Source organism: Poromitra crassiceps (genome assembly GCF_964638095.1).
Source record: "Poromitra crassiceps genome assembly, chromosome: 4".
Classification (NCBI taxonomy): Eukaryota; Metazoa; Chordata; class Actinopteri; order Beryciformes; family Melamphaidae; genus Poromitra; species Poromitra crassiceps.
In genome coordinates, this window is record NC_139626.1 from 49,880,297 (window position 1) to 49,905,166 (window position 24,870).

The window sequence follows — 24,870 nt, forward strand, 5'->3', positions numbered from 1 at the left end:
CCCCTAATTGCAAACCCGTTCCGGCGCCACTGGTCCAGCAGCTCAAGACACATGGTCCAGCAGCTCCAGACACATGGTCCAGCAGCTCCAGACACATGGTCCAGCCACTGAGAAGATAAAACCAGAGGAGGGAACATGATCCCGTCATGGGATGGAATCACCCAGATTCTCTGTTGATGATTTATCCCTTATAAACCATTTTTTAACGTGGTCCTTTTGATTATGGGTGGTGACGAATGTTTGGATGAAGATGAATGAAATGAACGAATGAATACTAAAATGAAAACTGAACCTATTAGATAAACTAAAAATGATAACCCCATAAGCAACTATACGTAATAACCTTAAAGTAATAAGTTGAATGTCCAGAATGAGAAGCAAAGTTTAACAGTTTATTTTAACAATTTGCCAGTTACAGAAACAACTTATTTTTGATCACAACAGCATTTTAACCAAATGTTACTGATGATGGAGCCATCAGGAGGAGAGACCTATAGCGACGCGGGTGAGTGTCTCTCCTGGAGCATCTGTGGTCGCTGGATCCCTTTATACATCTCTACAGTGTCCCAAAATACCAAGCATTTTCTCCCAAAGGCAATGTCAAACACAGTTCAAGTGAACAGTATACATTTCCAACGGTCAGCATATCTCCATTTAAGTCAATGTATGGATACAGAAAAGCATCTTCAGGTCATGGGTCAACAATGGGTCAACTCTAAGATCTAAAGATACTCGAGGAGGACAGCTGCTGTGAGTCTGTGTCTGAAACCCTCTTGACAAAAAAGCTTAGATCAGCCAATGTCCAAAATGTGCAGTGTAAACCATTAATTTGAATTTAATTGTTTATTTATTTATAAATTAATCATTTTAACCTCATCAATCCTCTTCATCTCGTCCCTTTGAGACTTAAAGTCTCGTAAAATTCTCATAAAGTCTCATAAAATTTAGAATTTGGTCATAATATAACTTAACTTAAAAATTTTAACTAATAAATCAATGTCAGCTTAAACTTCACGCAAGCAGCTGTTTCCTCCATTCCTGGCACTTTAAAAAACAAAAACAGAACACACATCAGTGATCAACATTTGCTATGAAACAATTCTATTACATTTCTGAAATAATGACGTATTGAAAAAGTCTCCACCAAAAATAATCAGACAGCTCACCAAAAGCACCAAAAGAATACCCCAACTATTTGAACCCCAACCCTAACCCTATACCAAAACAACCAAGAAAATCTTAACAAAAAAACAAAAAATAACAATTGAAAAACTTGAAAAGCTGAAACTTGAGGAGATTACATTACTGTTATACGCATATCCAGAAACCAACTGTAGAAAAAGTGTCAACATTAAAAAAGTGTCAATAGTCGATACCTCCACGTACTCTGCTCACATCATCTCTGCTTACATCAGCTCCTACCAGCCCCCTTTTCTCATCCTCTGGAGCCCCTGCGAACAGAACAGTCCTCTCTTGTCCATCGCTTCTCCGACGGAACACCTCCGAATCCAGTCACGTAGCAGCATAGGAGAGTAAACAGTAGACAGACTTAATGTGCAATTAATCAGGAACCGGACATACCTCATGTAGACTCGGGACTTTGTTTTCATTTTTCAATTCAGCACATTGTCAATTCACGGAAACAGCTTGGGCCACCCAGTGCTGGGTCACCATTCAATGGGAAAGACCCATTACATGACCTCAACACCTTGTTCAAGTTCTGTAGCTGCCATCATAGACTCACATGTCCTCAGGATCCTCAGTTTCATGTACTGTACCATAGATGGCAGGCATAGTCAAAAAAGGATATTCTCCACGGTGGGGATGGGAGTGATCTCGCACTGGAGAGCAATTGACAGACAAACCAAGAACAAAAACAAAAACGAACAGAGACAAAGGCTTCCGTCTAAACAAACATTTAATGTTCCTATTTTCATCAAGATGGGCATAGATGTTTAGAAATTACTCAAAAAAACAGAAGAAAAAAGATAAAGGGAAAAAACTACAGTAGTATGCAAAGTAGAAACTAAAATCCCCCAAAAAGTATTAGGTGCTTTTGGCAGAAACCACACTGTAGAATACAACACATTATAGGCAAAACTTTGCAAACAGATGAACTTCCCCCCTCTTCACACTGTAAAAACAAAAGTCTTTTAAACCAGCTCTATGAATTGCGACTGTCAATTGCGAGATCAATAAGGCCTGGTTTTGAAAAGCGCTAAGCGCTAAATTAACGCCAGTTGGGAAGATAGCTTTAGGGTGGTATTTAAGGCCGAAACGCCCATTCTGGCTTATTCTGGCCCTGCACCACGCCTCTTCACCGTAAAGCGCATTTCGGGGCCTAAAAACAGGATGCTATCTTCCCCAGTCATGGGTAGGCTGCCGCAAAGCGTGTTTTTTTGCATTTAACGCCAGTTTAGCGCCTAAGGCCAGGGGAAAGATAGAGCCCCATATGTCAGGCAAGTACAATGAGGTGAGATTTACTGTGGCGCCCTCTTGAGGCCATTTGCTCTCATTACAGAAGAAGAGCTCTAATGTTGATATAAATCAGCCCTGGGGCCAGATGTATAAGTCTGTGTATATTTAGGTGTAGAAATCTGCGTATACCCAATACAGGAAACATGCATACACAGTATTTTCGTCATATTTATAAAAACCCCACATAGGTAATAGTCGGACTGAAGAGTGGCCACTGGTGGTGGTGTTTTTTTTCACAAGCTTTGACAGATAAAAGATGACTGATCCGGTCTGGACTCACAGTAATGTAAAAGACAAACTATATTTCACGCACAAAAACAAAAAGGGTGGACAGGCACACACAGGAGACAAGACGTCTACATGGACGTGATCTGGATGCCGATGATCCTTGCGTCATCCCAGACCTCAAAGTGCTTGTAATTCACTTCTCCCAGCCGGTTGGGGAAGTCCATCAACCTGCCGTCAGGTAGGTGGATGTAGAACCGCTGTTTGTTGAAGGTGATGTAGATCTGGTGGGGGGGAAGAGAGAAGTCTCAAGTAAAGATCCAAAATATGCACACAACTTTCAAAAAGGCATATATATATAAAGTGAGCAGCAGCACGTTGACTTTGACACCGTGCAGAACTGCAGCAGAGGGACATCGAGGAAAGTTGTATCTCGCTCCCTGAGCTGCTATTATGTTTTATGAGCCTATTCACCTTATTCCTGGACCTACTTTTCCCATGATGCTCAGCGGTTGCCGGTTGTCGACTTTTTCACTAGCAAGGAGGTGCGCGCCGCTGTCAAAAAGTGGGTTATACACTACGTTACAGTAACGTAGTGATACACTACGTTACTGTAACGTAGTGTATCACTACGTTACTGTAACGTAGTGTATCACTACGTTACTGTAATGTAGTGTATCAGCGTAAGAACTCTGGTGGGTCTGGCGTTGAGACTAGCCACAAACCAATACGAGGTCAATGGGGTCACCCTCCTTTCTGTGCCATCACGAAAGCGCTTTAGACAGCCTGCCTGCAAAACAAACAGAAGGAAGTTTGGTTTTGTTCCAGAGGCCATTCGACTGCTGAACAGCCACAGTACAAGGAATGGTCAGTTTATATAGACTAAGTCTGCACCGTGACCTTTTGATTCTAACCTTTTCAACAAGTCTAATATGCACTTTAGATTGTATTGACTGAATTTAATTTATATTGACTCCTACATTCCTTTCTGGTGTTGGATACATTGTAATCAGGGATCTTGCTTTATCAGTGTCATGTACTGTCTTGTTTCTTGTTTTGTTTTTGGACGTGTACAAAGTGCAGCTTGTTTGCAGTATTCATGCCTTAAATTGCCCCTTGCGGGACTAATAAAGTTTATTGAATTGAATTGAATTGAATTGAATTGAATTGAAAATGCTGCAGATCTCTCTCTGGGTCTGGGACACGTCCCCTTAGCCGGCTGGTTATGGGAGGGAACCAGTCACTTGGCCAGTGATATGCCAGTGGTGGATTCAGTCCTCCCCAATCAGTAACGACTTTGCGATCAGAAAAATAAAATAGTACGCCAACCGGGATTTGAATCCGGAGTCTCCAGGGTGGCAGCACATGACTCTACCACTCAACTATCTGTTTACTGAGATAATCAGTGGCACGTGGAACTAATTTATATACCATTTCAAAACATGGATCCCTTTTCACTTGTTCTTTCAACAATGCGCGTGGAGTCGGGACAGTTTAAAAAGCGAAACGTGATTTAATTCAAACCTTAATCTCGAAGAATCATTGAGGGTTCTAATGATCAACAATCAATCAATAAGCAGTCAATCAATCATTTTACTCTGACAGTTCCCTCAAATCTTACAAGTCATGTGTCCAGCCTATTAACATTGTTTAGCCAGCACTCCTGCACACCACAGGCTAGACACGAATATAGCCTATACCGTAAGATGTAACGCTATTATGGCATAAACGTGTTTTTTATTTAAAAAGTGGGTGCCTTTGTGGTCTTTGTGGATCGGACATCACAGTGTGACCGTCTATAACAATTTGTGTAAGCAGCTGCAGAACCCCGAAACGATCAGCATTAACCTCGCCCAAAATGCTACATTCCAACTTCCAACTCATAAATGTCGTTTACGCTTCGCAGTGTATTTTATTTTATGCAAGTGAGACGATGCAGGATTCCCCCGCAATTGATCTCCTCGTAGTCCCACCTCCACAAAACCAAACAGCTTGTTCATCAGCACAGATTGTTTCCACAAGTGCTGATCAGATCAGATTTAGGATAAGAGTAGACCAGACCAGACTGTTAGAATATGTGATTTATTTGACATTGATTGCAACCTTGTGGATATTTCAGTGGTGAGTGAAATTAGTTGGATTAGCACAAAGTGATACTTTGCGCCAGATCTGACTCGTCATGACTTGAGCTGCCACCTGTTGGGCTCTCTCGATTCGTCCGGGTCCGTCCATGCTCGCTGGGCTCAATTTAATCGATAATGTAACTCACCTCCTTCGCAAACAAACGGCTTCACTAGATTATATATCTGTATACCTAAATGTACCTTAGCGACTAATTATCAAACTGAAAGAGCGTGAGAGATTGCAAATAATTCTCTCACATACTCACACACACACACACACACACACACACACACACACACACACACACACACACACACACACACACACACACACAACCTTGCATTCCTCCCCACGCTGGAAGGGGAAGCTTCCGGGGATGTCCTCTTGTTGCTGGTTCCCCCAGCCCGACCCGGCCATGGAGTTGCAGACGACCATGGCGTGGTTCAAACGGGGGTTGAAGTGCAGCGCGAAGTTGGTAGAATCCTGACCGATGTTCAAGGAAAAACTGCAGCGGGAGGTCATGTGACAAGAGGAAGAGAATGGATGAATTATCTTATCTCACAGCATGCTACAGCTTCTCCCAGGTTAAAAACAGAACTGGAACCAGGTCGTCTAAAACTGTGAGAGCAGAGGATTCGAGAAGAACAACGGCCCGATCTCAAACCAAACATTTCCACTAAACAATTTCATCTACCTGTTTTTGCAAAGTGGAACTCAAAGCCTATCTCTATTCCAGGTGTTAATATCCTGGGTGATCAGATTGTATTTAGATCCATCAAATCCAGGTGTAAATGCACCTAAACATCCTAACATCTTACACAGTGTGACGGTGCTCTTTCCAACCTGCTTTTCTCTTCCACCGGTTCTCCTCAAGGTTGTTGTCTCTCCGACCTCCTTTTTATTCTGTACACTAATGACTGTTGTAGCAACTATGAGAACAGATACATTTTAAAGTATGCTGATGATTCCGTTATTGTTGCCTTTTAGAAGGAGACAAACAGGATCACGGGCCGGTGGTAGATGACTTTGTTACTCGGTGTGATCATTCCTTTCTTCATTTAAATGTGTCAAAAACTAAAGATATGATCATCGATTTTAGGAAATCACCACCCTGCTCATCACCCACTGTGATTAAAGGTGCTAACATTGACCTAGTGGATAACTCTAAATACCTAGGTATTGTTATTGATGAGAAACTATGTTTTGAATCCCATGTTAATGCTACTTTTAAAAAGGTCCAACAACGTCTTTTCATTCGGAGAAAAATGAATTCTTTCAATGTTTCTTCTGAGATGATGACTTTATTTTATAAGAGCTTCATTCAGTCTATTTTAACCTTTTGTTTTATCGCTTGGTTCGGCTATTTAAACTTGTAAAATATAAACAGACTCAACAGTCTTGTTAAGATATCGAGCAAGATCTCCAGGACCAACCAAACTAATCTCTCAGAGATCTATTGCTCACATGTCCTTAGGAAGGCTCGCTCTATTCTTGACTGCCGGAACCACCCATTACAAAGTGAGTTTGAACTCTTACGGTCGGCGTTTTAGGGCGCCTGTCAGGAGCACAAAGAGATTTCACGTCTCTTTCGTCCCTAGTGCCATCAACATGCTCAACAGCAGATAGCACCTCACACTTTCCTTTGCATTGCATTTTTGCACTACATTTTGTATTTTTTTTTATATTTGCTGTGCAGAGTGAGGTTGAAAGTGACATTCCTTGTTCTGACTCCTTGTTTATTGTTTGTTGTACTCGTTTGTTGTGCATTGTTGTGCTCTGTCTTTGTGTTTCACCTGGCTGCAAATTCAGTTTTCCCTAGGGGACAATAAAGTGAACTGAACTAACCTAATCCTGTCACCCAAACTACCTGGTCAGAGACGAAGAGTGAATTCAATGTTTTCCAATAAACATATTATGCAAGTAATAGGAATAAGCTTTCATGCAACCAAGACCCCCTTGCAGCCACATGGCAACTCAGGTAGCAACATCCTTGTCAAAGGTGTATTCTCACAACAAGCTTGTCAAGGTATTTGTCAGTTTTAAAGCAGATCAATATTCAGAGTTGAAATGACGTGCGTGGTAACCTGGTATTTGGCGAGTGAAAGAGAAATCCCATTTCGGTATTCATAGCATTCTTTTATATTGTCATACAGCCATCTTGGTGAGAAAAAAACAGGTGATTGTAATCAATTAACAGGTGATTACAATCAAATTACAAAAACAGCTAACGAGCTGTGTGTAAGTGTAATTGTAAAGCACCATATTGGTAGGAAATGCATGTGATATCATGGGAATACTATGAATACTAGAGATGCGTTTGAGGTCGGACCATTGTGTTCCTGACCTACAGATGAACCACATCAGAGCCCACTCCGTTGAAAGGCTGAACAGAGCAGGCTCATGAAGAGGACTTACCTCTTGCAGTCGTCGTTGGGTTTGACGCGGATCTTAAACTCCTGCCCCTCCTTGAAGATCATGTCCTCGACTTTCTGTCAATGGAAATGACAAAGAATATTAATGGATGGAAGGATGGAGACAAATGTCAACCAAACAACCTTTCAATTGAATGAAAGGTGACAATACTAACTTCAGTTCACACAGAATGCAAAGGATCGCAATAAGGAAACAACAAACCGCTTTTACGTGACACATTTTGTGAAACTCGTTTGGAATTGCATCAGTAATAAAGTTGGAGCAGGTGAGAGATGTGAGTCCAATGGGCCAGGCATTCTGCTTTCCCTTTGGATAGATATAATGATTTTGATTTCCATTTAGATAGATTTGCAAGGCCAAACCTGAGATGTTCTGCTAATCTTACGGATAAGACACATGATGGTCAAGCATGTTGACGAGGAAGCTGAAAAACACTGCAGGGAGTGTTTGTATATTTGCAGTAGGCATCAATGTCAAAATCAAATGTTGTGGATATTTCATTAATCATTCATTTCCATTACTGTCCCCAGTGGTTCTCAAATGGGGGTCCGCGGACCCCCAGGGGTCCGTGGCACTTTGCCAGGGGGTCCGCGAAAAGTTTTCAGGTAAAAAAAACCTTTTTTTTTTTTTTTTTTTAACACGTTCACTGCCAATGACGTATTAATACGTCAAAAAAAATCCAACGGTTCACTGCCATTGACGTATTAATACGTCAAACTGTTTTTTCAGTGGTTTCCACTAGGTGAGGCCCTTGGGCAATAGGTGAATGTGGATCCGACCTCTCCCGCTGCCCCGGAAGTACTCTAACAAAGATTTCTATATAAGGAAGGCGGGCTCCTTTGATCAGCGTGGGTTGAAGTAGGTAAGTTTTAGATACAGAGCGAGACAGAATTACATAGCGATTTATAGATAGAGAATTTCAGCAATTTAGAGTCAGATTTAGAGCGAGTTGGTTAGCGTAGTTGATTTAGTTTGTTAGTTGTTAGTACAGTAGTAGTGTTTAGTATAGTCTTTATAGTAGACTTTGTTTAGATAGATAGTTAGCGCGTAGTTACAGTTCATTGTAGTTAGCTTAGCCTTAGCGTCAGTTCATTTTAGTATTTAGCGTTTATTCTAGTTCAGTTTGATCGAGTTGGTAGCCGGTAGATTAGCCTTATTTCAGTTCAGTTTGATCTAGTCGTAGCAGTAGTTGTTTTATTTCAGTTTAGTTTAGTTAGTATTTTCAGTTTTCAGTTTAGTTGGGAGCGGGTGGCGTGTTTGTGCCATGCCGGCCAAACGCAAGCGGTCTTCGGCGGCTGCATGCAAGCGATCGGCGGATCAGAGATCACTGCTGGATTTCTTTTCCGTCCGAAACGAGCTTGTGCCGGAGACCGATTCCGAGGTCTCGGATGAAGAACGGGGTGAGCCCATGCAAGTAGCGGCTGCTGCTGCTGGGCTGACTGAGTCTGAGTCGAGTGAGCTCACGTCTTCTCCAGACGCGGATTCTGAGGAAGAATGGGAGCCATCCAGGAGCGAAGCTCCACAGAGCAGTGGTAAGACGATGTTTGAGATGACTTGTGTAACTTGTGTAAATGTAATTACTATGACTGTACAAAAGCCAGCAGTCAGTCAATTCATTTTACTGAATTTCAGACTCTGAAGATGAGCCCGTAGCCGGCTGTAGCGGTAGGCCTACAGCATCTGGTGCCACAGCCTCTGGTGGCAGGAAAATGGGTAAGATCACACTTCAGAATCAGGTTTATTTTCACATCACAGGTTCCAGCCAGAATTCAGTACCACACATATAAAAAACACTATTTTATGGTAATTATGTATTTCTATAATTTGCAGATGGAGCTGGAAGTGGGAAACGTCCTCAGCCTGCAGGTCCTGAGTGGTGTGACGTTGACTGGGAGCCAACCCACATCCCCTTCACAGCAGTTCCGGGTCCTCATAGTGGTGGTTCTGCTCAACCAGTGGAGTTCTTCCAGCTCTTCCTAAATGATGAGCTGCTCCAGGACATTGTAGTCCAAACTAACTTGTATGCACACCAGTGCATCAGTCAGGTCAGTGAGGCTCTGCCACATTCAAGGCTTGGGAGGTGGAAGGCAGAGATGGGAAAAGTACTGACATTCTGTACTTGAGTAGAAGTACAGTTACTTGTGTAAAAAACTACTCTGGTAAAAGTAGAAGTACTGATTAAATTATTTTACTCAAGTAAAAGTAAAAAAGTACAGGCTCTGAAATGTACCCAACGAGTAAAAGTAAAAGTATTTTTACCGTATCTTTCTGAATGACTGAACCTCACATCATAGAATATAATTTGAGGATAAAAGATCCCCTACAAATGTTTTACACATCTTAAAACTCTACTTTAAATAGTGTGCTATGGTTTTTCCACACAAAACCCCCCCCATTAAAATCATATCTAGTCCTCCCTCATTAATATTTCCATGATATATGAATGTGCAAATAGTTGGACAAGTTTAACTGCTGGATACAAGTGTCCCTTACAAAGTGCTGTATCGATGGTATATACAATATGTGATGTAGTTTATATATATTCTACACATCTGTAATGATATGTAGGTATTTCTGATGTATGCAATACCTTGAAAGGTACAGTATGTATGTATGTAATATCCAAAACTGTACCGTTTGTACAGAATGTATTTTTTACACAGAATGTAAATTTAGTATGTGATTGAAACTATGCAAATTGTTTGATGTCTTGAAACTATGCAAGTTGTTTGACCCCAGGAAGAATAGCTGCAGCTCTGCTGTAGCTAATGGGGATCTTAAATAAAGACAAAGACAATACTCGAGACTGATATGATACTGATACCTAATGGATAAGGAACTGAATGTCCACAGGTTGATCACATTCACAAATTCAAGGTTTATTATTAAGACAGAACTGTCTCTGGTGTTAGAACACCACCATATTCCATATTAGCTGAATGTTGACAGTGCACAAACTGAATGTATGTGTTAGAACAACTCCATACGCTTGGAAACGCCAGATTATTGGCAACTCTGGAAGCAGCGAGATGAAAATCCTCCTCTCCTGGAAGAAGACTCGAGGTGGGAGGAGTGAAGAGGAGCAGTGCACTTTTCCTGTTAAACTTTCCTCAGCTTTCAGCGCCCAGAGCGCTGCGCTAAAAAAACACCACCAGCTTTTAAACGCGATGAAATGCTTCTTGAAAGAGATGCGCGCTAAGCGCGTATTTATAGAGAATGATTTGCAAAAAGACGAGCGCTAATAAGTGCTGGCTGTCTGCACGGCCCCTAATGTCTGCGTGTGTCTCCCCTCAGAGAAAATCCGTGTTTCTCTTCTTTGTCCACGCCCCGGAGGAGTGCCAAGTCATACTATTGGCGGAGCTGGAATGAGCTTTTATCAGCAGCGCTGGGAAACTCGTCTATTACTGCTCCGTTCTCCCGTTTCTACTCGTTTTTAAATTACATTCTCGTGCATTTAAACAAAAGTAACGAACCTGTTTTGAAAATGTACACAAGTAAAAGTACAGATACTTGTGTTAAAATGTAACGAGTAAAAGTAAAAAGTCGTCAGAAAATTAAATACTCAAGTAAAGTACAGATACTCGAAAAATCTACTTAAGTACAGTAACGAAGTATTTGTACTTCGGACACTACAGTGGCAGAACTCAAGAGCTTCTTGGGACTATATTTCCTCACTGGGATCGTCAAGAAGCCTGAACTGTGCATGTACTGGACCACAAATGAACTGTATGCTACCCCCCACTTCAACAAAACCATGTCTCGCAACCGCTTTCAACTGCTAACACGATTCCTCCATTTCAGTAACAATTTTGATGTTGATGGTGCAGACAAGTTGTTCAAGGTCCGGCCAGTTTTGAACGACCTGTTAGAAAAGTTCAGAGCCATGTTCACACCAAGTGAAAACATCAGTATTGATGAGGGGATGCTCCTGTGGCGTGGGCGGTTGGCCTTCAAAGTGTATAACCCACAGAAACCCATAAAGTATGGGATAAAGTCCTACATCCTCTGTGACTCCCAGACAGGTTACTGCTACAGCATGAAGCCGTACTGTGGTGAGCGGTCCACCCTAGGCGAGACAGTGGAGTTCCTCCTCGGGGACTTGGCAGGGCAGGGTTACCACCTATACATGGACAACTACTATAACTCTGTTTCTATGTGTGCACAGCTGCTGGAGTGTCAGACCCATGTCTGTGGCACTCTGAGGAAGAACAGGGGCGAGCCACCTGCTACAAAGGTTACCAACCACACCGTGAAGCTGGGGGAAACCGTCATGCGCCACAATGGTGGCACCATGGTTCTGGCCTGGCGAGACAAAAGAATCGTCAAAATGGTTTCCACTCTGCACGACGACACGATGGAGACAGTGCAGGTCAGGCAGAAAGGCAGCAGAGAGAGGGTCCCACACGCAAAACCCAAGTGCGTTGTGGACTACAACAAGTACATGAATGGGGTAGACAGATTGGACCAGAACATTGCCTACTATCCCTTTGCCAGGAAGACATCCAGGTGGCCATTCAAGTTTGTCATGTACTTGTTTCAGATGTCTTTTTATAACGCCTTTGTTCTGTACAAAGCTAAACACCCAGCTAAACGCCAGAGAAAGTGTAAAACATTGCTGGATTTCATCCTGAGTGTTGTCGGTGCATGGACCAGACCTGTGGTGGAGGAGGAGGTGGGGGCTGGGGTGGAGGAGGAGGTGGGGGCTGGGGTGGAAGAGGAGGAGGAGGTGGGGGAGGAGGTGGGGGAGGAGGTGGGGGGTGGCGGGGAGGAGGTGGGGGCTGGGGTGGGGGGTGGGGGGGAGGGCAGTGACCAACCTGCAACCAGGCCGGGCCGGGCACCATACCTGGACCCTCAAGGCAGGCTGGATGTCAATCTAGCGGGCCATGTAATGGCCAAGTATCCAGCCACATGCAAAAAAGAGCTCCCAGCAAGGAGGTGTAGAGTTTGTACAGAGATTGGTGTTAGAAGCGAGACACGCTACCGTTGTGTCGTGTGTAATGTCCCATTACACAGGGCTGGCTGCTATGAGGTGTACCACTCAGAGAAGAACCGTGCTCGGTGGCACAAGTAGGCATGGGTCGTAAAAAAAAAAAAAAACTGCCTGTTTTTGATGCTCTTTGTTTGATTGTTTGCTAGCTAGCAGGAATACATAAAAAACACCTGCCGATTTTCATGTAACTTTGTGGATGGGTGTAACATGGGCCAAGGAAGTACCCATTACATTTTGGAGCAGTTCTGGATTCGGTGTACGAGCCCAAACCGGTTTGATCACGAACCGAAAAAACCTATAAAAAAAAAAACATGTAAAAAAAAAAAAGGCTGAGTGACCTGTGGTCTGCTCTTGTTTTGTATTTATTTTGACATTTATTTATTTTATTATTGTATTATTCCTCCATTATTGAAAACAACTATTGTTCAGATGTCTGATGTCTCACTGATGCCAAAAATAAATGGTTAAAGTGACTTTTCTGCCTGTTTGATTGAATTTCACAAAACTGCGATTATCTCAGCTTTCTGCCTCAGACCCTGAAACCATGCTGTACTCAACGGCTAATATCTACATAACTACTAACTCTACAAACTAACTCTTTTAGACAGAGAAAGTACACATTCTATTAGTACTTTTGAGATATTGTAAGTTCACAAAGTCCAAGCAGAAAAGAATCCTCGGCTCTTGTAAAATCAGCCAGAATCCTCAAAAAACGGCTTGGCAGAAGCTACCTACAGCAAAAAAAAAACGGCTGGCAGTCAATGTGTTAAATGCTACATGTTACTTATTCCTTCTCAAACTACTTCCTACATGGTGCTAGACTATCAAAATATCTTGGCTGTCATTGATTGTGTTGCATAGTGGTTTTCTGTACTGTTGACAAATTGTGATATTGTAAGTCGCTTTGGACAAAACAAAAGCGTCTGCTAAATGACGTAATGTAAATGTAATAGGCTATGTAATGTAAAAAAAAATATATATATTTTTTTTTGCAAAATCTTCATAGTTCAACGAAAATAGTTTATGCTTTAAATCTAAAATGGTTCATGGATTACATTCTAATAACAAACCTATCAAATTAAAAGTCAAGCACGTTACCGTGGCAACAATTAAGCTTAGCCCAAAATCACAAATCAGAATGAGGGGGTCCCCGGTATATTTTCTATCTTGTAAGGGGTCCTTGGCTGAAAAACATTTGAGAACCTCTGCTCTAGAGAGAGAGTGGCGTCAGCGGAGGACCAAAATGCGTGACTCATTAGCCAATGAACAGCCAGGAAAGGGTCTTGCGCTACTTTTGAATGCTAAAATAAAGCTGATAATGTACAATTTGATTCAAGAAAAAAAAATCAAAGTACAACACAAACTGTCCATTTTGACTCGACAGTGCTGCTTAATCCAGGACCTTACTTCCTGGAACTCTTGGGTAAAAAACTGGTCCATTGGAGTGAATGGAGATGTCGCGGCTCTTCTACATGGCTCTGATTTCCATGTGAGAAGAAGCTGTGGGATGTGATGTGAAGAACTGAAAGAGCTGAAATGATTATGTGTTGAGGGGAACTCTGATGACCGAGAGGACGATGATCAGAGATTTTAGATTTATTGCTGAGTTTTGGTTTTATACTACCTTCATCATATCATACTTAACATTCCCATGCGTGTTTGAGGCAGTTTATGACGCTCTTATCCATAGGTGTGTCAGTAGAATATAAGCTTAAATCAGCCTACCGTAATTACAAATAACCGATTGCAAAGAGAGGAAACGGTGCAAAGAGAGGATGCATTGATTATTCCCATGTCCCTAGAATGATGATGGACGATACAGAGCTCAGTAAAGAAATACAATCTGAGGAGGAAGAACATTTTATCATCACGGCTGAGCATTCAGCGATGTGGACATTTAATGGATGTAACGGAGGCAGATGGTGTCTCTATGGATTTGAATGTATGCCTTCAACACAAAATGTTGTAAGTTTTAATCACTCTATAAACATTTATGGAGAGAGAATTCTGAAACATGTGACACATCCACCTCACTGTTAATATCTAACCTGTAGATCTGAAATCAGTTTGAATTAATTTGAAGATAATTCAACCAATGAGAGAGTCAATACAGGTGTGTAAAATAAATGCGCTGATGAACATCATAACATACAGTATGAGTGTAAACACATGTACAGCAAATTTAGCCTCCTTTTTTAGCTTGGTGTAATGCCACAACAGAGCTAATAATTTAGTTAGAGGAATGTTGTGGAAACATGACCACTTCCTACCAGCAAACTGCTGTGCATCACCACCGTTATTACAGAACTGCACACACTCCAGCAAAGGTGTAAGACCCGTAAGACGAGCAGGAGAAGATGGGCATCATGGGGAACAGAGAAGAGTGCTGCTGCTGTGAATGAAGCGTAAACCACTCACCATGTTCGGCATGTTGGCTGTCTTCAGTGGGTTGAGCCTTCAGTGACGGAAGATGCTCTGCAGCCAGGTGAGCAGTTTATATCAGGCTGGTCGGAGCCGGAAGCAACCAATAAGGAAGGGCCTGTAAAAGCCACAACCAATCAGGATCATGTGTAGCCTTAGCCACTGTTCTGCTTTGTATTATTATTGTAATGAACCTTTAAATATAAAGCAGCTAAATGCTGCCACCACCAGGGGAGAAACGGTAATTGGTTCAATGTCAAAGAGGCTGTAATGATCCCACACCGGAAACCGAAGGGCAATACATACCAAAGTCACTTTATTATCTAAAACCTATTCCCTCCATGTTAAGACGCGGGGGTGGGCCAAATTCTTCCGGGTCGTGTTACAGGCCCGGTTTTACAGGGGTGCAAAAGCACGCATTGCACCCTTATTTTAATTGTCTGCATGCTCAGTTGAAAAGAGTGGTAATCTTCTTCTTTTTTTAATAAATGCTGCAGCTGCACACTTACTGTTTAAACTTGAATTATAATTGTTGTTTTTCTTTGTTCTTTGATGTGAATTTATGGCTTTTTGGCACCTACAACCTTTTAAGGTTGAGATAATTGTATTATCATTATATGGTCCAAATATTTCAGTAAAGCACTTGAAACACTTGAAATATTCTTGCTTGGCTGGTATAATTCTTCTTGAAATTATGGTAAAATGCATTATTTTTTAGTAAAATAACGTCAAATTTTTCGGGCGGCCCGTGCATCTGCACCCCTTCCTATCTACGATGCATCCCTAGTCATCTTGTTCTGGAACCGGCCCTGTCGTGTTAACACTTCCGGCGGTCACGGCGCGAAATACAAATGAACGTCATGAAGAAGAGAGTTGTTTTTGTAGCGGACAGTGCAGGGGGTAAAACAAAGAACATAGCCTACTACTTTCAGCTCGGTCCACAGCAAGCAAGCGGAGGATCAACTGTTAGCCAGGTCAGATAACGTTATTGTCGACAATGACGAGCACTTTCTTGTAAAACATACTTGGACTCCAACAAAGAAAGCTTCAGATGGTTTTCTCTCCTCCGAGCGCAGCACACACCTTTTACGTCTATAAGACCCGCAGACATTAACGTAATTCCCTGGAATGTGAGAATTAACGAGCCAGTTACATGGCATTGCATTCTTAGACATTGCCGTTTGCTTTTATTTGGTATGTTACATACAATTGGCTACATTATTAGTTAATTCAGAGTTCGATGATATTGGAGCAGCCAGCCATTTTCTTTTTCTTTTCTTTTTGCCGGAAGTCGTCAAACGACCACACAACCGGGTCAAATGGGCGTGGTTACATAGGTGAATAGAGACAGTCGGCATGTGTGGGAACGGCCACAAAATGTTAAACGGCTGGCGCGAGTGGGGTAAAACCGCCCATATATCTCATGGGCTGACTCACCAAAAGACGGTGCTGCGGCTCTAAACTACAGGTTTGGGGGTTCTAGAGGAGAACACAAGATGTCTGCTCAGATGTGCGTTTACTGCGGTGGTTAAATCCCGGATCGTGTCTGCCTGGGCTGGGCTATCAGCTAAATTCTAACTTTGCTGAATGGATAGAATGGGGGATTTACCCCGCCCTGACCACGCCCCCAGCCAGGCTGAGCCAGCTAACCCAGTATCTATTGTGGGCGTTCTTACAGCCTGTATGGGCGTTCCCAGACATCCTGACTGTCTCTATAGTGGTTATTTGCAGAAAACACACAATTTGATTAGGAAATTATTGTATCTTTATTTAAATATGTGCTTTGATCAAATAAAAATAATAACTCAATTTGTAACTTGTGTTACTCGACAAAGTAACTGGTATATTACTGCCTATTGGTAATAGGTTATATTACTGAGTTACGGCTAAAAGTAATATATTACATGTAATGTTACTTTGTAATGAGTTAGTTACCCCCAACCAGTGTTGGGAAAGTTACTGAAAATTGGTAATTAGTTACAGTTACTAGTTACTTCTCTCAAAAGGTAATTTAATTACTTTAAAGTTACCAGTTACTTCAAAGTAATTAGTTACTAGGGAAAGTAACTTTTGCTTTACTTTTAAAAGTCTGCTTCGATTGTTATTAATGCACACATTATGTTAGTGTTGCTGTGCCACAGTGTGGCATTGAACATTCGCTTATTGGGGAGGCTTATAGCCTATCAAGGTCCTTAGCCTCTGGGGCTCTGGCTGCAGCTCTCTCCCCGGACTAGGTCTGAGGATCAGAAACTGGGTAATTCTCTGAAGTTGTCCGTTATTTTCATGTCCTAAAGTAACTAGTAACTAGCCCAGTTACTATTTTAGTAACTGTAACTGAGTTACTGAATTTGAAAAAGTAATTAGTTAGATTACTAGATACTGAAAAAGGTAGTTAAGTTACAGTAACTAGTTACTTAGTAACTAGTATCCCAACACTGCCCCCAACACGGTTCAACAGTGATTGGCAGTTTACAGTTTGAACTAAAGGAATGAAGCATGAAATGGTCTTGACCTGTGTGTGTGTGTGTGTGTGTGTGTGTGTGTGTGTGTGTGTGTGTGCGCACACGTCACGCGCACGCTCGAGTGTCTGTGTGTGAGATAGAAAAAAATGCCAGAGAGAAAGGTGCAACTAAATCCATTGCATCACAATAAAAAAAGAAGGGCACACAATACACAACACTCTTATTTCACAGCGTTTTATTAACAAGCCCAGTGACCTCCATACTGGTAGATCAGATGTCAGGCAAGTACAATGAGGTGAGATTTACTGTGGCGCCCTCTTGAGGCCCTTTGCTCTCATTACAGAAGAAAAGCTCTACTGTATTATTTGATAGAAATCAGCCCTGGGGCCAGATGTATAAGACTGTGTATATTTAGGTGTAGAAATCTGCGTATACCCAAAACAGGAAACATGGATACACAGTATTTTCGTCATATTTATAAAAACCCCACATAGGTAATAGTCGGACTGAAGAGTGGCCCCTGGTGGTGGTGTTTTTTTTCCACAAGCTTTGGCAGATAAAAGATGACTGATCGGGTCTGGACTCACAGTAATGTAAAAGACAAACTATATTTCACACACAAAAACAAAAAGGGTGGACAGGCACACACAGGAGACAAGACGTCTACTTGATCTTGATGCCGATGATCCTTGCGTCGCCGGTGACCTCAAAGTGCTTGTACTTCACGTCTCCCAGCCGGTTGGGGAAGTTCATCATGCAGCCGTCAGGTAGTTTGATGTAGAACTGCTCATTGTTGAAGTTGATGTGGAACTGGTGGGAGGGAAGAGAGAGAGGCGTAGTTTAAAGTCTCAAGTAAACATCCAACATTATGCACACAACTTTCAAAAAAGGCATATAGTACATACAGATCCTTTCCAAAAAATTTGAATATCACGGAAATACCATGGATGACCGTGCGGACTGTCAAGCAAAGACGATTCAAAAATTTGCCCGAGATTCAGAGGGAGTGGACTGAGGCTGGAGTCAGTCATATCTGAGAAGTAACTGCTGATTTTCACCACGCTATTCTAATTTCTTGAAATACTGTTTTGGGGGGTTTTCTGGAGCTGTAGGCCAAAATTATGAAAAATGAAACAAATAAAGGCTAGAAATATTTCACTTTGTGTGTGATGAATCTATAATCTATGAAAGTTTCACTTTTTGAAAGGAATTATGGAAAAAAACAAACTTTTCCATGATATTCAAATTTTTTGGAAAGGATCTGTATAAAGTGAGCAGCAGCACGTTGACTTTGACACGGTGCAGAACTGCAGCAGAGGGACATCGAGGAGAGTTTACCTCTCTCCCTGAACTGCTATTATATTTTAGGAGCCTATAAAAGCTGTTTGTCGCCCCCTTCGTAGTTCAGCGGCTGTTGACTTGACGGTGTAGCAGCGCCGACAGTGAGCCCAGGAATATCCTCCTCACCGCCACGGAGATGAGAAAGTTTGATCTTGAGCTAAATCTTTCATATTAGGAAACTAAGGAGAGAGCACACATCACAGATGCTTCTGCTGATGGTGGTTGTACTGAGCAGCGTCCAGGTGGGAATGTGAGCAACTGATATGTGTTAAGAGAAATGATACGCTCAGTCAGAAAATAATATGTCTGGAGAAATGAAGGTTACAAAAGTGCAAAAATAATGCCCTCAAGTAACAGCGTGACCCCAGTTGGGCTATAATCTCCGCACACAAAAGTGAGAGCAGCCTTCGGCCACTGTTGTCTAAAGAAAGATAAAACCATGAGAACAGAACTCGATTGTCTAAAAGATATGACTAATTCCGAAGTGGTAGGCCGCCATTTTCAATGTCGCCGAATGTGAAAACACATTGTGAACACAGTATTTAATGTATCAGCCATGTCTTAAAGGGGCTAAATGCGATGTTCAGCCCTAGATGCCCGCAAAGTCAAACCACTATCAGAGCGAGACAAGTGAGCGATATTGTTTTGGGAAGCCGTGCCTATGCGTTTTAAAGACTGTTTGTGTTTACGTCATGTCGTTACAGCTAGATAGTGCCGATTTTTGGAAGCCTAGCCCTATTTGCTACTTACCAATGATGATGGTGTTGATTGGTAGATTCCTTTCTCAGCAAAAGCCATGCTGTTCCTCATACTAGCTCCAGATAGTTAGCCACAAACCAATACAAGGTCCATGGGGTCACGCTCCTGTCTGTGCAGGCTTATTGAGGCTCAGTGGAATGTACTTTGTGTGCACTGTGGAGGACATTTCAGCGAGCCTCAGTCAGCTTGCACAGAAAGGAGGGTGACCCCAATGACCTCGTATTGGTTTGTGGCTAGTCTCAACGCCAGAGCCACCAGAGTTCTTACGCTGATACACTACGTTACTGCATGCTGCAGATCTCTCTCTGGGTCTGGGACACTTCCCCTTAGCCGGCTGGTTATGGGAGGGAACCGTTCACTTGGCCAGTGATTGGCCAGTGGTGGATTCAGTCCTCCCCAATCAGTAACGACTTTGCGATCAGAAAAATAAAATAGTACCCCAACCGGGATTTGAACCCTCGGTCTCCAGGGTGGCAGCGCACTATTCTAGCACTAAACTATCTGTTTACCGAGATAATCAGTGGCACGTGGAACTCATTTATATACCATTTCAAAACATGGATCCCTTTTCACTTGTTCTTTCAACAGTGCGCGTGGAGTCGGGACAGTTTAAAAAGCGAAACGTGATTTCATTCAAACCTTAATCTCGAAGAATCATTGAGGGTTCCCTCAAATCTTACAAGTCGTGTGTCCAGCCTATTAACATTGTTTATCCAGCACTCCTGCACACCACAGGCTAGACGACACACGAATATAGCCTATACCGTAAGATGTAACATTATTATGGCATAAACGTGTTTTTTATTTAAAAAGTGGGTGCCAAGTCTTTGTGGATCGGACATCACAGTGTGACCGTCTATAACAATTTGTGTAAGCAGCTGCAGAAGCCCGAAACGATCAGCATTAACCTCGCCCAAAACGCTACATTCCAACTTCCAACTCAATTGATCTCCTCGTAGTCCCACCTCCACAAAACCAAACAGCTTGTTCATCAGCGCAGATTGTTTCCGCAAGTGCTGATCAGATCAGATTTAGGATAAGAGTAGACCAGACTGTAGAATACGTGATTTATTTGACATTGATTGCCACCATTTAGTTATCCTCATGGATATTTCAGTGGTGAGGGAAATTAGTTGGATAGTGATACAGTGATACAGTGATACTTTGCGCCAGATCTAACTCGTCATGATATGACTTGAGCTGCCCCCTGTTGGGCTCTCTCGATTCGTCCGGGTCCGTCCGTGCTCGCTGGGCTCAATTTAATCGATAATGTAACTCACCTCCTTGGCAAACAAGCGGCTTCACTAGATTATATATCTGTATACCTAAATGTAGCTTAGTGACTAATTATCAAACAGAAAGAGCATAAGAGATTGCAAATAATTAACACACACACACACAGTACACACACAGTACACACGCACCTTGCATTCCTCCCCACGCTGGAAGGGGAAGTTTCCCTCGCGGTGCTCGTCCCCCCAGCCCCCCCCGCACAAGGAGTTGCAGACGATGGTGTTGGTGTCGCCGCCGCTGTCGAAACGGGGGTTGAAGTGCAGCGCGATGTTGTCAGAATCATGACCGATGTTGATGGCAAAACTGCAGCGGAAGCAGGCAAGCAAAGGTCGGAGGGAGGTCGTGAGGAAAGAGGAAGAGAATGGATGAATTATCTTATCTCACAGCATGCTACAGCTTCTCCCAGGTTAAAAACAGGTCGTCTAAAAATGTGAGAACAGAGGATTCGAGAGGAACAACGGCCCGATCTCAAACCAAACATTTCCACTAAACAATTTCATACCTGTTTTTGCAAAGTGGAACTCGAAGCCTATCTCTATTCCAGGTGTTAATATCCTGGGTGATCAGATTGTATTTAGATCCAGCAAATCCAGGTGTAAATGCACCTAAACATCCTAACCTAATCCTGTCACCCAAACTACCTCGTCAGAGACGAAGAGTGAATTCAATGTTTTCCAATAAACATATTATGCAAGTAATAGGAATAAACTTTCATGCAACCAAGAACCACTTGCAGCCACATGGCAACTCAGGTAGCAACATCCTTGTCAAAGGTGTATTCTCACAACAAGCTCGTCGAGGTATTTGTCAGTTTTAAAGCAGATCAATATTCAGAGTTGAAGTGACGTGCGTGGTAACCTGGTATTTGGCGAGTGAAAGAGAAATCCCATTTCGGTATTCATAGCATTCTTTTAGATCGTCATACGGCCATCTTGGTGAGACAAAAACAGGTGATTGTAGTGAAAACAGCAGTTTTCACTGCTATACTACCTCCTACCACGATATGTGTATGTATGTGTATGTATATATATATATATATATATATATATATATATATATATATATGTGTGTGTATGTATGTATATATATATATATATATTTCCCCCTTTTCCTTTGCTCTTATTTCTTTTTTGTTATTGCTGATGTATTTTATTTTATGTATTTGTATTCTGTTGGGAATGGGACTGGGTAGTGGGGAGGCGAGTGGGGGTAGATGTGCTGGTTGGGATGTTTCAATGTAAAAAAAAATAATAATAATACATTTACTTTTTAATATATTGTAACGGTAATGCTCCCTGCTCAAAAATAAATATTATATATATATAAAAAAGAAAACAGGTGATTGTAATCAATTAACAGGTGATTACAATCAAATTACAAAAACAGCTAACGAGCTGTGTGTAAGTAATTGTGTAATTGTAAAGCACCATATTGGTAGGAAATGCATGTGATATCATGGGAATACTATGAAGAGATGCATATCTCAAACCAAGCACTTGGTTTGAGGTCGGACCATAGTGTTCCTGACCTACAGATGAACCACATCAGAGCCCACTCCATTGAAAGGCTGAACAGAGCAGGCTCATGAAGAGGACTTACCTCTCGCAGTCGTCCTTGGGTTTGACGCGGATCTTAAACTCCTGCCCCTCCTTGAAGGTCATGTTCTTGACTTTCTGTCAATGGAAATGGATATTAATGGATGGAAGGATGGAGACAAATATCAACCAAACAACTTTTCAATTGAATGAAAGGTGACAATACTGACTTCAGTTCACACAGAATGCAAAGGATCGGAATGAGGAAACGACATTAGGTTTCACATTTTGTGAAACTCGTTTGGAATTGCATCACTAATAAAGTTTGGAGCAGGTGAGAGATGCGAGTCCAATGGGCCAGGCATTCTGCTTTCCCTTTGGATAGATATAAAGATTTTGATTTCCATTTAGATAGGGAGATTTGCAAGGCCAAACCTGAGATGTTCTGCTATTCTTACGGATAAGACACATGACGGTCAAGCATGTTGACGAGGAAGCTGAAAAACACTGCGGGGAGTGTTTGTATATTTGCAGTAGGCATCAATGTCAAAATCAAATGTTGTGGATATTTCATTAATCGTTCATTTCCACGTGAGAAGAAGCTGTGGGATGTGGTGTGAAGAACTGAAAGAGCTGAAATGATTATGTGTCGAGTGGAACTCTGTGGTGAACGAGAGGCCGTGATCAGGGCAGCTTATCTCTTAACATGTTGATGATCAACCTGGGTGGAGCGGTCACCTGAGGCTGTAAAAGTCCTGAAACAGGAAGGAGCACCGTGTGACCGTTGACGTGTGGTCGTCATACGGAGACAGTAAAACCATAAAGAGACGCCCACGCAGAGCTCAGGGGCCTTCTGCCTGTGTGTGTGTGTGCGCGTGCGTGTGTAGGTCTGTGTGTTTTCGGTATCTGTGTGTGCATAATATCTGTATGCCAATATAAGAACTAAAGAAAAAAAATGAACAAGCCACCTATGATGGATTTCAAAAGTTAGGACTCCAGAATGGATCATCCCAGCATTCGTGGAATTCCCCTCAAATGACATCACTGACCCTGTTCACCCAATCAATAAAAACGATAAAGTCCACTCCGCCTATTGTCCTCCCTATCAATGCCTCTGACGTCACCTGATAGAAGGTAGCAGAAGACTTGGACATCCTGGACCCTACCCTGCACCACCACACCCACAGACACCCCCGGCTGCACCTGGCACCTGCATTATAGTATGGTCTGTGTGAAGCCACGTCCTGTCGTCTATCTCAGATCAATCCTGGTTTATCATTGACCACACAGGATCATAATGCTGCATTCATTTAGATGTTTAGAGATGTTTCAATCCACGGAGATGAGAAGACTTCCTGGCATTAGATCAGAAAGATTTTAAGATTTATTGCTGAGTTTTGGTTTTAGACTACCTTCATCATATCATACTTAACATTCCCATGCGTGTTTGAGGCAGTTTATGACGCTCTTATCCATAGGTGTGTCAGTAGAATATAAGCTTAAATCAGCCTAATTACAAATAACCGATTGCAAAGAGAGGAAACGGTGCAAAGAGAGGATGCATTGATTATTCCCATGTCCCTAGAATGATGATGGACGATACAGAGCTCAGTAAAGAAATACAATCTGAGGAGGAAGAACATTTTATCATCACGGCTGAGCATTCAGCGATGTGGACATTTAATGGATGTAACGGAGGCAGATGGTGTCTCGATGGATTTGAATGTATGTCTTCAACACAAAATGTGGTAAGTTTTAATCACTCTATAAACATTTATGGAGAGAGAATTGTGAAACATGTGACACATCCACCTCACTGTTAATATCTAACCTGTAGATCTGAAATCAGTTTGAATTAGTTTGAAGATAATTCAACCAATGAGAGCGTCAATACAGGTGTGTAAATTAAATGCGCTGGTGAACATCATAACATACAGTATGAGTGTAAACACAATGTACAGCAAATTTAGCCTCCTTTTTTTAGCTTGGTGTAATGCCACAACAGAGCTAATACTTTAGTTAGAGGAATGTTGTGGAAACATGACCACTTCCTACCAGCAAACTGCTGTGCATCACCACTGTTATTACAGAACAGCACACACTCCAGCACTCCAGCACACACTACAGCACACACTCTTACACAAAGGTGTAAGACCCGTAAGACGAGCAGGAGAAGATGGGCATCATGGGGAACAGAGAAGAGTGCTGCTGCTGTGAATGAAGCGTAAACCACTCACCATGTTGGCTGTCTTCAGTGGGTTGAGCCTTCAGTGACGGAAGAAGCTCTGCGGCCAGGTGAGCAGTTTATATCAGGCTGGTCGGAGCCAGAAGCAACCAATAAGGAAGGGCCTGTAAAAGCCACAACCAATCAGGATCATGTGTAGCCTTAGCCACTGTTCTGCCTTGTATTATTATGTTGCATTAATACAAATGTGCAATTATAAGTGCCAGATATTAGCTTCATGATCAGTTCACTCCTTGTGACCTAAAAGAACACTGTGTAAAGCATTCACTAAATAATTTCACTGACCATAACTTATTAAGAAACACTGTTAAATTACTGGCAGACTTCCCAGCATGCATTGCATTTAGTTTTTTTTTATAACTTTATTAACATTCGTTACATACAGGACAATACAATACAAAACAATACAGGGAGATACATACAGACAGACAAAAACAATAATTTCCAACATAAAAAGGATAAAAATAAATAAAATAAATACAACATAAAAAAATCTAATTACAACTTAAATCACCTAGCATTGGCAATGCAGTCAATTTATTTTCTCATGAGAAGGGATGTCTT

The 24,870-nt window shown here is 42.0% G+C and overlaps 2 protein-coding genes across 2 annotated transcripts; both read right to left on the bottom strand.

Moving 5' to 3' along the window:
• Window positions 1-396: 396 nt before the first annotated feature.
• LOC310775169 (galectin-2-like) lies at window positions 397-14,706 on the bottom strand. The gene is made up of 4 exons (XM_083635268.1): window positions 14,669-14,706; window positions 7,243-7,316; window positions 5,164-5,332; window positions 397-2,987 (listed from the first exon to the last, which is right to left on the bottom strand). Exons 1-4 carry the CDS (start codon window positions 14,678-14,680, stop codon window positions 2,835-2,837), a joined length of 408 nt encoding a protein of 135 aa, XP_083491394.1. The 5' UTR covers window positions 14,681-14,706; the 3' UTR covers window positions 397-2,834.
• A 2,712-nt stretch (window positions 14,707-17,418) lies between these two features.
• On the bottom strand, window positions 17,419-24,326 carry LOC310775170 (beta-galactoside-binding lectin-like). The gene is made up of 4 exons (XM_083635269.1): window positions 24,299-24,326; window positions 22,126-22,199; window positions 20,658-20,829; window positions 17,419-17,943 (listed from the first exon to the last, which is right to left on the bottom strand). Exons 1-4 carry the CDS (start codon window positions 24,299-24,301, stop codon window positions 17,797-17,799), a joined length of 396 nt encoding a protein of 131 aa, XP_083491395.1. The 5' UTR covers window positions 24,302-24,326; the 3' UTR covers window positions 17,419-17,796.
• Window positions 24,327-24,870: the final 544 nt, after the last annotated feature.

Coding starts and splice junctions, on each gene's coding strand:
- LOC310775169 (XM_083635268.1), bottom strand. Junction 5,333..7,242: donor CCCAACGACGACTGCAAGAG/GTAAGTCCTCTT, acceptor CTCCCGCTGCAG/TTTTTCCTTGAACATCGGTC. Junction 2,988..5,163: donor AGCGTGGGGAGGAATGCAAG/GTTGTGTGTGTG, acceptor CCCCCCCACCAG/ATCTACATCACCTTCAACAA.
- LOC310775170 (XM_083635269.1), bottom strand. Junction 20,830..22,125: donor CCCAAGGACGACTGCGAGAG/GTAAGTCCTCTT, acceptor CTTCCGCTGCAG/TTTTGCCATCAACATCGGTC. Junction 17,944..20,657: donor AGCGTGGGGAGGAATGCAAG/GTGCGTGTGTAC, acceptor CCCTCCCACCAG/TTCCACATCAACTTCAACAA.